Genomic DNA, 13,469 nt, shown 5'->3' with positions numbered 1-13,469 from the left:
CGGTATTTTGAATATGTTTTGGTAAACAGCTAAAATGTCAAAACTTGTGTCACTGTCCTAATATTTCTAGACCTATCTGTAGGTCCCAGAGGCAATACACTGAAACTAGTGGATTTTTATGACCTATTCTGTAGATAGGCCATAAATGTCACAAACAGAAAAACCCATTTAAAGAGGACCTGTTTTATTCCCAAAATTGTTGAGATTCATGCTCTCATGTAGGCATTAGGTAGCGTTCACACAGGGAAAGCGGTTTGATCAAAATGTGCAGTTTTATTTTTTTCCTAAATCTCCAAGGGTGTCAAAACCAAAAACAGCCTCTTCTTGGTACAAAGGTATAACAGGAAATACAGTTCATTTAGCAATACATATGTCAGTGTGTTCTCACCTGAGCAGATTACAGTCTTTTCTCCTAGAGCAAACTTTATACACAGAAGATGTATGGTCCTACCAGTCTCTGTATCACCTTCAGCCTGGGCTCCAGCAGCATCCAGCACTAAACAGAAGTGTTCCAACTCCATAACAGTTCACACTGACCAGGATGCAGCTTCCAAATGTTACCCTGCAGCTCCAATACACAGACTGCTCAGCTTTCCTAGCTGATCCATGCAGTCTCTATTCAGAGAGAGAACCTGGCTTGTCTCTCCCCAAACTAAAGATCATATTTTGGCTGGTCACTCAATAGCTTGAAAACACATCCTACTCTGCTCAACATCAAGCAGACTGACACAAGGTGAGCCAATTTACTGATTCTTGGTTAAACCTAGCCAGGTGCATATAATTAGTACCTGCAGTGATAGGATTTAACCCAGTCCTACCTAACCGTGCTACACCCTAAAAAATAACTTTTCTACATATGAAAAAAACCCACACAAACAGTTTATATGTGGCATTATGCAGTTCTGATTCTATATGTTGCCAGAGAAGTGTGTAATGGGAGCAGTGCTGGACACTTGGTCCAAAGTTCTGACCACATACATGGAGAGTGTAGGCATGTTCATCATATACTACTGCATATACTGCATTTAAAAAAAGTTTTATATATTTTGAAAATTATTTATTTTGGAGACTTTATTAAGTTCTGTGACTGTAAAATAAAATGCAAAAGTTAGAACTATGATCGATAAGCATCAATCATGGAAAACCTCCTTTAAACGGTAATTTTCAGGGAATGTCCAGTAAGTACCTTATCATTATATATTTGCATGACTTAAAGTCATCTTAAGAGTAAAAGGAATTTATTTTTAATAAGTAAAATAAATTAATATACATTTTATATAAAGCCAAGTACTAAATATATTATCAGCGGCTCCTTTTATTTTATATATTTTTTATTTTATTTTTTTTTACAAAGAAAACGTTTATGGAGAAGTATTTAAAAATCCTGTGCCGTTTTCCAAAATGCAAGAAATAAAACAGTTACTGATAAAAATAAGTTGCCTTTCGTAAACACGAGAGACGAAAGGGAACTAGCCCTGAGAGTCTTATTAAAATACATTTTTACAGAAGAGAGTTTGGCTTGCACCATAATGATCTTCTAAAATAAAAAGGTCAGTGGCATAAAATCTGCCAGACAACGCTTCCGTGCATCTGTAAATTCATAAATTAAAGAAAAAGAAAGTTTGTGGGGATTGGATATGTGCACTTTGGGATGGAATCATACGCTAGCAGAAAAAAAAAAGTTATCTGACTTCTGGAATTTCATGGCTGTTTACTGCTAGCGCAATTGCAGACTCCTGACTTATCTGCTATGGAATGATGAGCTGTTGTGTGAACAATCAACAGAGGCTCCCCACCTCGGCGGGGTCTCCGGAGGTGGACGGTTAGGGCGAACGCGACGCGGTTCCACAGAGTTTATGACCACAGGGACAGTCATATCATGCTCATATCGTTCCAACATTTGGGAAATTTTGTCTCTTGGGACTCTGTGTGTGTTCCTCCTGAAAAAGAGAGAAATTCAAAGTATTTACTTCAACAACTAACAGAATTGTGAATGCAGCTCTGGATTAATGCAGTTGGCTGTAACTCAGGATCAATTCAAAATAATCAATGCAATGTACTCTACAGAAACTGTTGAGTACACACTATGTATTCTGTAAACTTCACAAAGTGGGCATGTCTCTTTTTTTATATTGAATACCCCAGGCCATTTGCCACATTTTAACTCCTTCCAAAAGTGTGAGGTATATGTAAGTCACACGCCTGATGTGTGTGTGTGTGGAGCTCCATGTACAGCGAGTTTCCAGCTGTGTTATGCAGCCAAACCCTGCCTCTGTCAGCAGCGATCAGAGCTGTGTGCTAACCACCTTAATGCCACTCTCAATCTCTATAAGGGGCATTTAACTGGAGACATGCAACCATTCTGGCACCCATCACCCCTTCAGTATGATCATGGGGTGAAAATGGGTTGCCGTGGCACATAGAGGCCATCACTGCCATCTTTCTTCTCCCATAAAGCTCAGCTACCTGGCTAAATAAATGAAGTATAATTGAAGGAACAAAAAACAAAACAAAAAAAACTAATGTATATAAAAAAGAGATTGAAATCACTTTTCCCAGTTTAAAAACAAATGAAAATAACAAAGATATATTTCGATCTATAAAAAAATTATATGAACTGTTGTAAAGAAAAAAAAAATCAAAGCGCAAAAAAAAAACAAAAACGTGAACATCGTTAAAAAAAAAAAAAAAAAAAAACACACGAGGCCAAAAACAATGCTCTATCTTCATACCGCCGATAAAAAAGTGGAATAACACGCGATCAAAAAGACGGATGTAAATAAAAATGGTACCGCTGAAAACGTCATCTTGTCCCGCAAAAAACGAGCCGCCATACAGCATCATCAGCAAAAAAATAAAAAAGTTATAGCTCTCAGAATAAAGCGATGCAAAAATAATTATTTTTTATATAAAAACAGTTTTTATTGTATAAAAGCGCCAAAACATTAAAAAGGAGATTTTTGTGTACTCACCGTAAAATCTCTTTCTCTTAGCCTCTAATTGGGGGACACAGGACCATGGGTGTTATGCTGCTGTCCACTAGGAGGCGACACTATGCATAATCTGAAAAAGATTAACTGTGGCTCCTCCTGTGCAGTATACACCCCTGGACGGCATCAGCCTTCTCCAGTTTTGTGCAAAAGCAGTAGGAGGAACGTAACATGAATAACATAATTATGCCTGTAAGAAGGCAACTATGTACGAGCTCAAGAAACAATATGAGAACTCAACAGTTACAACAGCCCGGAAAGGGCAACAGGGTGGGAGCTGTGTCCCCCAATTAGAGGCTAAGAGAAAGAGATTTTACGGTGAGTACACAAAAATCTCCTTTACTCTGTCGCCTCATTGGGGGACACAGGACCATGGGACGTCCTAAAGCAGTCCCTGGGTGGGAAGCAATGGACGAATATTGTGCAGACAGGCCCGTACACTTAGGGCACCGCCGCCTGCAGGACACGTCTACCCAGGCTCGCGTCCGCTGAGGACTGGGTATGAACCCTGTAGTGTTTAGTAAACGTGTGTAAGCTAGTCCAAGTGGCCGCCTTACACACTTGTTGTGCCGAAGCCTGGTGCCGAATGGCCCAGGAGGCCCCTACCGCCCGAGTAGAGTGTGCCGTAATGCCGGCTGGAAGAGGAGAATTCTTAAGGCGATACGCCTCTTGTATGGTGGATTTGATCCACCTGGCAAGAGTAGCTTTGGAAGCTGGCATACCCTTGTGGCCGCCTTCCGGAAGGAGGAAAAGGGAATCAGACCTCCGGAAGGACGCAGTCCTAGACACGTATATACGCAAAGCCCTGACAAGGTCAAGCGTATGCAGAGCCTTCTCCACTCTATGAACCGGAACCGGACAAAGGGATGGTAGTGAAATTTCCTCATTGAGGTGGAAGTCGGACACAACCTTCGGGAGGAAGGATGGGACCGTACGAAGAACTACCTTGTCCTGGTGAAATGTCAGGAAAGGCCGTCTGCAGGAAAGTGCTGTCAGTTCAGACACCCTGCGTAGCGAGGTGATTGCCACCAGGAAAACCACCTTCTGGGAAAGAAGGCGGAGCGGGACCTCCTTAAGGGGTTCGAAGGGTGGTTCCTGCAATGCTGTCAGGACCAGGTTGAGGTCCCACGTTTCTAGTGGTCGTCTGTAGGGGGGAACCAATCGGGAAACCCCCTGAAGGAAAGTCCTTACTTGCGGCTTGGTAGCAATGCGCCTTTGGAAAAGCACTGAGAGGGCTGACACCTGGCTCTTAAGCGAGCCCAAGGACAGCCTGGCCTCCAGACCCGATTGGAGAAAACCAAGTACTTTGGGTATGGAATAAGGGAGTGGGATCTGGCCACGAGATTCGCACCTAGTAAAGAAAGCTTTCCAGGTACGGTAATAAATCTTGGCAGAGGCTGGTTTCCGTGCTCTGATCATGGTTCCAATGACATCTGCCGAGAGCCCTGCCTGGGTTAGAACCCAGGTCTCAAGGGCCACGCCGTCAAATTGAGAGCCCCTGAGTTCTGGTGGTAGAACGGCCCTTGTGATAGAAGATCGTGGCGGTCGGGGAGACGCCAAGGGGCGTCTGCTGTGAGTTGTACGATGTCGGCGTACCATGTGCGTCTGGGCCAGTCTGGTGCAATGAGGATGGTTGGAACTCCCTCTTGTTTGATCTTCCTCACCACTCTGGATATCAGGGGGAGAGGTGGAAAAAAGTACAGAAGCTGGAACTGGGTCCAGTCCTGAACCAGAGCGTCTGCTCCGAGCGACCGCGGATCGTGTGTTCTGGCAATGAAGTTGGAGACCTTGGCATTGAAATGGGATGCCATTAGGTCCACATCCGGGGTCCCCCAGCGGAGACAGATCTGTTGAAAAATTTCGGGATGGAGAGACCACTCTCCCGAGTCTATTCCTTGTCGGCTGAGGAAGTCTGCTTCCCAGTTGTCCACACCCGGAATGTGGACCGCCGAAAGAACCGACCCTGTGTCCTCCGCCCAGCGGAGGATATGTGACACTTCCCGCATCGCCTGGGTACTGCGGGTCCCCCCTTGATGATTCACATATGCCACAGCCGTGGCATTGTCCGACTGTATCCTGATGTGAGAGGCTGCCAGTAAGTGATGGAAGGCCCTCAATGCCAGTAGGATGGCACGAATTTCCAGGATGTTGATGGGCATGGTCGCTTCCGCTGGGGACCATTTGCCCTGTGCCCTGTGGTGTAGGTGCACCGCACCCCAACCCGTCAGGCTCGCGTCGGTGGTCAGGACCTTCCATTGACCTGAGAGAAAGGATTTCCCCTTTGCTAGCGAGGTTGGCTTGAGCCACCAGTGCAGGGACCTCCTGGTTGACGACGTTAGCTGGAACTCCCTGTCGAGAGAAAAGGGATTCCGGTCCCAGGACTTGAGAATGGCTAGTTGGAGAGGTCTGAGGTGAAACTGGGCAAACGGGACAGCTTCTATTGCCGCTGCCATCTTGCCGAGAACTCTCATGGCAAACCGGAGAGATCGAGGGGGTTTGCGGAGGAGGATGCGAACTGCTAGTCGGAGAGCCAGTGCCTTGTCCTTGGGAAGGAGCACTAGACCCCTGGAGGTGTTGAATAACATTCCCAGGAAGGTCAGGGACTGACTCGGGGTTGGTGATGACTTTTGTAGGTTGATTAACCAGCCCATGCGACTGAGAGTATCGGTTGTGATTGAGACGCTGAGCTCGCAGTCCTTGAAGGTGGGAGCCTTGATGAGTAGATCGTCCAGGTATGGAACGACTACTATGCCTCTGGAGTGCAGGACGTCCATGGTGGCTGCCATGACCTTGGTGAACACTCTGGGAGCTGTGGCGAGTCCAAAGGGGAAAGCCACGAATTGGTAGTGGTCCTGGCCTATTGCGAACCTGAGAAACCTCTGATGGGCAGGTGCAATGGGTATATGCAGGTATGCGTCTTGTATGTCTATGGAGGCGAGATATTCTCCCTTCTCCATGGACGCAATGATGGACCGAAGGGACTCCATGCGGAAATGACGGACCCGTACATATTTGTTGAGCTGTTTTAGGTCTAGTATGGGCCGTACACTGCCTCCTTTCTTGGGAACTACGAACAGATTGGAGTAGAACCCTCGGAAACGGTCGGTCGTGGGTACCGGTACTATGACTCCTGATTGACAAAGCGAGGAGACCGCTTGGTGGTAGGCTCGAGCCTTGGCTGGTGGTTTTGGGGGGACAGAGAGGAAGAACCGGTCCGGTGGGTTGGAGGTGAAGTCTATTTTGTATCCGGAAGACACTAGTTCCGTGACCCACCTGTCTTCTGTAATAGGCAGCCAGACTTGATGAAAGAGCAAAAGTCGGCCGCCTACTGGTGTGGTGTCTTCCGGAGTCCGTGAGTCATGAGGAGGAGAAGGTCTGAGATTTTCCTCCTCTGGGCTTAGACTGGCCTGCTTTTGACTGCCAGGTCTTGTCCGACCTTTGCGTCGATCGTGAGTTGTCCCTGCGTGGGGAACGGTTACGATTTTGTACTGGACGCGAGACGGACCAGCCGGAGGAATTCCGAAAGGATCGGAATCGAGTTTGGTTACGCTTCTTGTAAGTGCGTTTAGGTTTCAGTTGGGGAAGAGAAGTACTCTTACCCCCTGTGGCGTTGGATATCATAGTGTCCAACTGTTCACCGAAAAGTCTCCCACTGAGGTAGGGGAGGTGCGTGAGGGACTTTGAGGCTGCGTCCGCTTTCCATTCCCGCAGCCAGAGGATACGCCGAATCGTGATGGCGTTTGATGCTATCCCCGCGACTCCCCTTGCTGAATCCAGAGCTGCATGGAGCATGTAATCTGCTACAACAGCAATTTGAACCGCTTGGTCCGACAGTTCAGGAGCGGATGCTTGGAAGGCTTGTAAATTGTTTGCCCAGGCCAGGATGGCCTTGGCAGCCCAAACTGAGGCGAACGCGGGAGCCAGGGATGCCCCTGCAGCCTCGAAAATTGAACGAGCCATGCGTTCTACCTGCCGGTCTGCTGCGTCCCTTAGGGTTGAGCTATCTGGCAGTGAAAGGAGGGTCTGTGCTGCTAGCCTGGAGACTGGGGGATCCACTTCAGGTGGATCTGTCCATTCCTTGGTGTCCTTCTGTGGGAAGGGGTACCTCGCCTCCAGATATTTGCGATTAGCGAATTTTTTCTCAGGCTGTGAGAGCTGTTTTTTAAGGATCGCCTTAAACTCTGGGTGGTTAGAAAAAACCTTAGGCGGCTTCAGAGGTCCTTCAAAGGAAATCTGATGTTCTGGGGCCTCTGGTGGCGGATCAGAAATGTCCAGCACCCGATGGATGGACGATATTATGTCCTCAACTAGCGCTGTATTGCTAGGAGGGATTGGGATCAGGGACCCCTCAGTTTCTCTGTCTGAGTCAGAGTCGCAGATGCCTTCCGAATTCTGTGTATCACTGAGGCGTCCCCTGCTGGGTGAACTGGGGAGGAGGCCTTCTCTGGTTGGGGATTGCGGAGATCTGCATTGTCTGTCCCTGGAATGGGACGGTCTAGATGACCTGGAGCAACGGTGTCTCTCCCTAGAGGGGGATGACCGTGTGCTATGGGATGACGCAGATGGACTTGATCTATGGATCCGCTTGCGTCCTGACCTAGACGTGGATGTGCCAGGGGCATCTTGTTCCTGAGTCAAGCTCTCCCGTTGTTGGGTAACGGTCATAGCCGGGGCATGACCCTGCAGAGCCTGAAGCAATGTGGAAGTTAGGTTATCTATAGACTGCGTCATAGATTGCGATAACTGAGTAGCCCATTCCGGTGTGGCATTAGACACCGAGGCATTGGCAGGGGCTTCTTGAGGCTGTGACACAGTAGTTCTGTGCAGAATGCATAATAGCAGTTCTGCCTGGTTCTCTTAGACCTTGAGCCCGGCATAGTGCACAGAGTGCAGAAGTGCTGCCAGCAGATGGACCTTACAGGGGTAGAGAACCTACAGGGGAGCCTTATAGGTAATATGGATTCACAGCTGAGTAAAGATAACCCAGCTGTGATCTTACCCCACCAGTGTACCCCTAGGTCCAGCGCCGAAAATCCACAGTCCTGTGCCCCCCGGAGACTGGCTGCCTGGTCCTGCAGACCGGGAGATGCAGGGTTAATCTGCAGCCGAAAATGGCTGCAGAGACAGAGGAGAGAGGAGGAGAAGGGGGCGGAGAGCTGGAAAAAGGCGGCAAGGCTATAAAAAACCCGCCCTTTCTGTCTCGATCCGCCCCTTGTATGACACTGTAGAGTGTCATATTTGTCATCCGGGGGGCGGGCCGGGGGGGCGGAGAGGAGGCTGCTGCTTCAGCTAGGCCGAAGCCGGGGCCTAAATTAGATGCCTGAGGCCCAGAAGGGCTCCAGGCCGGCGCGAAAGTCCGGGAGGGGGTCGGATCTGAACCGGACCCCTCCGGATTTGAAGGCAGGATGGCGGTGGGGCTATAAGCGGAAGGGGGAGCCCGGCTGGGGTCCCCCTGAGGCAGTATAGAGCTGGTGCTGCCGCAGAGACAGGGACGCAGGGAACCCTGTGTCTGTATGTGCCATGCCTGCCTGCACTCCCCCCGGCCCCAACAGGAGCCCGCAGCTGGGCTGGGGTCCCTGGATGCAGGCGCAGTGTGCTGGCCCATTGCTGGGAGCTGTAGGATGCTGCCTGTACAGGCCTTACCTGAGGTGTCTCAACCTAATACCCCCAGAGGGGGATAGGGAGGGTGCTTTTGTCACACACCTTCAGGGGCCTTTATCCTCGCCTCGACCTCAACCCAGAAACCAAAAGGAATTGGGGAAGGAGGGGGGTCTCGACTTCGAACCAACACCCGAGAGGTTGGGGAAGGAGCAGCATGGGGAATAGCCATCTCAACTTCAACTGGGCACCCCATAATAGGGGGCCGAGGAAGGAGCCATGCCGGGGGTCTCACAGGAGACCCTCTTTTCTTCATCTGTAATCCCGTCGGAAAACGGGAAACGGAGTAAAACTCTTTAGGTGTGCCTCCTTTGCGACACTAAGCAAAAACTGGAGAAGGCTGATGCCGTCCAGGGGTGTATACTGCACAGGAGGAGGAGCCACAGTTAATCTTTTTCAGATTATGCATAGTGTCGCCTCCTAGTGGACAGCAGCATAACACCCATGGTCCTGTGTCCCCCAATGAGGCGACAGAGTAGAAAATGATATAAATGAGGTATCGCTGTAATCGTACTGACCCGCAGAATAAAACTGCTTTATCAATTTTACCAAATGCGGAACGGTATAAACGCCTCCCCACCTTCCAAAGAAATTCACGAATTGCTGGTTTTTGTTCATTCTGCCTCACAAAAATCGGAATAAAAAGCGACCAAAAAACGTCACGTGCCCGAAAATGGTACCAATAAAAACGTCAACTCGTCCTGCAAAAAACAACACCTCACATGACTGTGAACCAAAATATGGAAAAATTATAGCTCTCCAAATGTGGGTGACGCAAAAACTATTTTTTGCAATGAAAAGCGTTTTTTAGTGTGTGACAGCTGCCAATCATAAAAACCCGCTATAAATAGTAAATCATACCCCCCCTTTATCAGCCGCCTTAGTTAGGGAAAAATAATAAAAATTAAAAAAATGTATTTAGCCCTAACCCTAATGGGAAAATAGAGATAAAGTTAGGGTTTGGGCTACAGTTAGGGTTAGGACTACATTTACGGTTGGGATTAGGGGTGTGGTTAGGGTTATGGTTGGGATTAGGGTTAGGGGTGTGTTGGAGTTAGGGGTGTGGTTAGGGTTGGGAATAGGGTTACGGGCATGTTCGGGTTAGGGGTGTGGTTAGGGTTGGGATTCGGGTTAGGGGTGTGGTTAGGGTTGGGATTCGGGTTAGGGGTGTGTTCAGGTTAGGGTTGGAGTTAGAATTGGGGGTTTCCACTGTTTAGGCACATCAGGGCTATCCAAACGCGACATGGCATCCGATCTCAATTCCAGCCAATTCTGCGTTGAAAACTAAAACAGTGCTCCTTCCCTTCCGAGCTCTCCCGTACGCCCAAACAGGGGTTTACCCCAACATATGGGGTATCAGCGTACTCCGAACAAATTGGACAACAACTTTTGGGGTCCAATTTCTCGTTACCCTTGGGAAAATAAAAATTTTGGGCATAAAAAGTTTTTTTATTTTCACGGTTCTGCATTATAAACTGTAGTGAAACACTTGGGGGTTCAAAGTTCTCACAACACATCTAGATAAGTTCCTGGGGGGGGGGTCTAGTTTCCAATATGGGGTCACTTGTGGGGGGTTTCTACTGTTTATGTACATCAAGGACTCTGCAAATGCAACGTGACACCCGCAAACCATTTCATCTAAGTCTGCATTCCAAACGGCGCTCCTTCCCTTCCGAGCTCTGCCATGCGCCCAAACAGTGTTTTACCCCCACATGTGGTGTATCTGCGTACTCAGGACAAATTGTACAACAACTTTTGGGGTCCAATTTCTTCTGTTACCCTTGGGAAAATAAAAAATTGGGGGTGAAAAGATCATTTTTGTGAAAAAATATGATTTTTTAATTTTTACTGCTCTACATCATAAACTTCTGTGAAGTACTTGGTGGGTCAAAGTGCTCACCACACATCTAGATAAGTTCCTTAGGGGGGTCTACTTTCCAAAATGGTGTCACTTGGGGGGTTTTCCACTGTTTAGGCATATCAGGGGCTCTCCAAACGCGGCATGGCGTCCTCTCTCAATTCCAGCCAATTTTGAATTGGAAAGTCAAATGTCGCTCCTTCACTTCCGAGCTCTGCCGTGCGCCCAAACAGTGGTTCCCCCCCACATATGGGGTATCTGCGTACTCAGGACAAATTGTACAACAACTTTTGGGGTCCAATTTCTCCTGTTACCCTTGGTAAAATAAAACAAGTTGGATGTGAAGTAAATTTTTTGTGAAAAAAAGTTAAATGTTCATTTTTTTTTTTTTTTTTTTAACATTCCAAAAATTCCTGTGAAACACCTGAAGGGTTAATAATAGTGTTGAGCATTCCGATACCGCAAGTATCGGGTATCGGCCGATACTTGCGGGTATCGGAATTCCGATACCGAGATCCGATACTTTTGTGGTATCGGGTATCGGTATCGAAACAACATTAATGTAAAAATGTGTAAAAGAGAGAATTAAAATAAAAAATATTGCTATACTCACCTCTCCGACACAGCCTGCACCTTACCGAGGGAAGCGGCAGCGTTCTTTGTTTAAAATTCGCGCTTTTCTTTCCTTTACGTGAAGTCCCGGCTTGTGATTGGTTGCGTCGCAGTCACATGGGCGACGCAACCAATCACAGCAAGCCGTGACGTAATTTCAGGTCCTTAAGGATTTTAAAATTACGTCCCGGCTTTGTGATTGGTTGCGTCGCAGTCACATGGGCGACGCAACCAATCACAAGCCGTGACGTCACGGGAGGCTGGAAACGCGCGCATTTTAAAATGCGCACTTGTCCAGCCTCCCGTGACGTCCCGGCTTGTGATTGGTTGCGTCGCGGTCAACCAATCACAAGCCGGGAGGCTGGACACGCGCGCATTTTAAAAATTTTAAAATGCGCGCGTGTCCAGCCTCCCGGCTTGTGATTGGTTGACCGCGACGCAACCAATCACAAGCCGGGACGTCACGGGAGGCTGGACAAGCGCGCATTTTAAAATGCGCGCGTGTCCAGCCTCCCGGCTTGTGATTCGTTGCGTCGCGGTCAACCAATCACAAGCCGGGACGTCACGGGAGGCTGGACAAGCGCGCATTTTAAAATGCGCGCGTGTCCAGCCTCCCGTGACGTCACGGCTTGTGATTGGTTGCGTCGCCCATGTGACTGCGACGCAACCAATCACAAAGCCGGGACGTAATTTTAAAATCCTTAAGGGCCTGAAATTACGTCACGGCTTGCTGTGATTGGTTGCGTCGCCCATGTGACTGCGACGCAACCAATCACAAAGCCGGGACGTAATTTTAAAATCTTTAAGGACCTGAAATTACGTCACGGCTTGCTGTGATTGGTTGCGTCGCCCATGTGACTGCGACACAACCAATCACAAAGCCGGGACTTCACGTAAGGAAAGAAAAGCGCGAATTTTAAGCAAACAACGCTGCCGGTTCCCTCGGAGAGGTGAGTATAGCAATATTTTTTATTTTAATTCTTTCTTTTACACATTAATATGGTTCCCAGGGCCTGAAGGAGAGTTCCTCTCCTTCAGACCCTGGGAACCATCAGGAATACCGTCCGATACATGAGTCCCATTGACTTGTATTGGTATCGGGTATCGGTATCGGATTGGATCCGATACTTTGCCGGTATCGGCCGATACTTTTCGATACCGATACTTTCAAGTATCGGACGGTATTGCTCAACACTAGTTAATAAACTTCTTGAATGTGGTTTTGAGCACCTTGAGAGATGCAGTTTTTAGAATGGTGTCACACTTGGGTATTTTCTATCATATAGACCCCTCAAAGTGACTTCAAATGTGACGTGGTCCCTAAAAAAAAATGGTGTTGTAAAAATGAGAAATTGCTGGTCAACTTTTAACCTTTATAAATCCCTAACAAAGAAAAATTTTGGCTCCAAAATTGTGCTGATGTAAAGTCGACATGTGGGAAATGTTACTTATTAAGTATTTTGTGTGACATATCTCTGATTTAAGGGCATGAAAATTCAAAGTTGGAAAATTGCGAAATTTTCAAAATTTTCGTTTTTTTAACAAATAAACGCAAGTAATGTCGAGGAAATTTGACCACTAACATGAAGTACAATATGTAACGGGAAAACATTGTCAGAATCACCGGGATCCGTTGAAGCGTTCCAGAGTTATAACCTCATAAAGTGACAGTGGTCAGAATTGTAAAAATTGGCCTGGTCATTAACGTGCAAACCACCCTTGGGGGTTAAGGGGTTAAAGGTGTTATCCATTGAAAATTATTTCTCACCTATGCACAAGATAGGCGAAACTTGTTGATCAGTGGAGGTCTGACCTTGTTTTCACTGGTGAGCCCCTTTTAGGCCAGGTGCACACAATTTGGAAGTAACAGCGCTTTGGACGCAGCACATGTTCGCTGCGTCCACAGTGCTGCCGTTTATTGAATACAGGTGGATCCGTATGTGTTCACTGAACCGTGTGGCTTCACCGCATCCAATACATTGTATGGGTGAAATTAGTGTCTCCGCAAGAGAAATTGACATGCTGAGGTCTGGAAAGACGCACTGCAAGTCAGTCTACGCGGGTGATCGGCAGGCATCTGTGGACACATAGTGGGCATGGGATTTCTAGAAATCCCATCCAGTATGCTGTAACATCTGGCCGCTGCAGGTTTCACTCTGCATAAATGCGCAAAGTAAAAACCCGCAAGAACTCCAGATCGTGGGCACATACCTTTAATGTTAAAGTAAATAGTAAAATTACACCTCATCCACAAAAATAAAATAAAATAAATCCCTCATACATGTGCTGAGGCAAAAAAAAACAAAAAAAACGCTATGATACTTTGAAGAAGAGGAGGATAAACAAAGGCA

The 13,469-nt window shown here is 47.5% G+C and overlaps 1 protein-coding gene across 3 annotated transcripts in view; it reads right to left on the bottom strand.

The window, feature by feature from the left end:
- Positions 1-263: 263 nt before the first annotated feature.
- The window catches only part of LOC143817109 (NEDD4-binding protein 2-like 2), a 30,813-nt gene continuing 17,607 nt past the window's right edge, over positions 264-13,469 (bottom strand). For all 3 annotated transcript variants that reach the window (XM_077298244.1, XM_077298245.1, XM_077298243.1), the window contains exon 6: positions 264-1,940. In XM_077298244.1, coding sequence (XP_077154359.1) covers positions 1,742-1,940 — 199 coding nt within the window. In that variant the 3' untranslated portion in view covers positions 264-1,741. The remainder of the gene's footprint in view (positions 1,941-13,469) is intronic.

Source organism: Ranitomeya variabilis, chromosome 3 (assembly GCF_051348905.1).
Source record: "Ranitomeya variabilis isolate aRanVar5 chromosome 3, aRanVar5.hap1, whole genome shotgun sequence".
NCBI lineage: Eukaryota > Metazoa > Chordata > Amphibia > Anura > Dendrobatidae > Ranitomeya > Ranitomeya variabilis.
The sequence above is the reverse complement of the archived record's forward strand: the minus strand, read 5'-3'. Positions and strand labels throughout refer to the sequence as shown.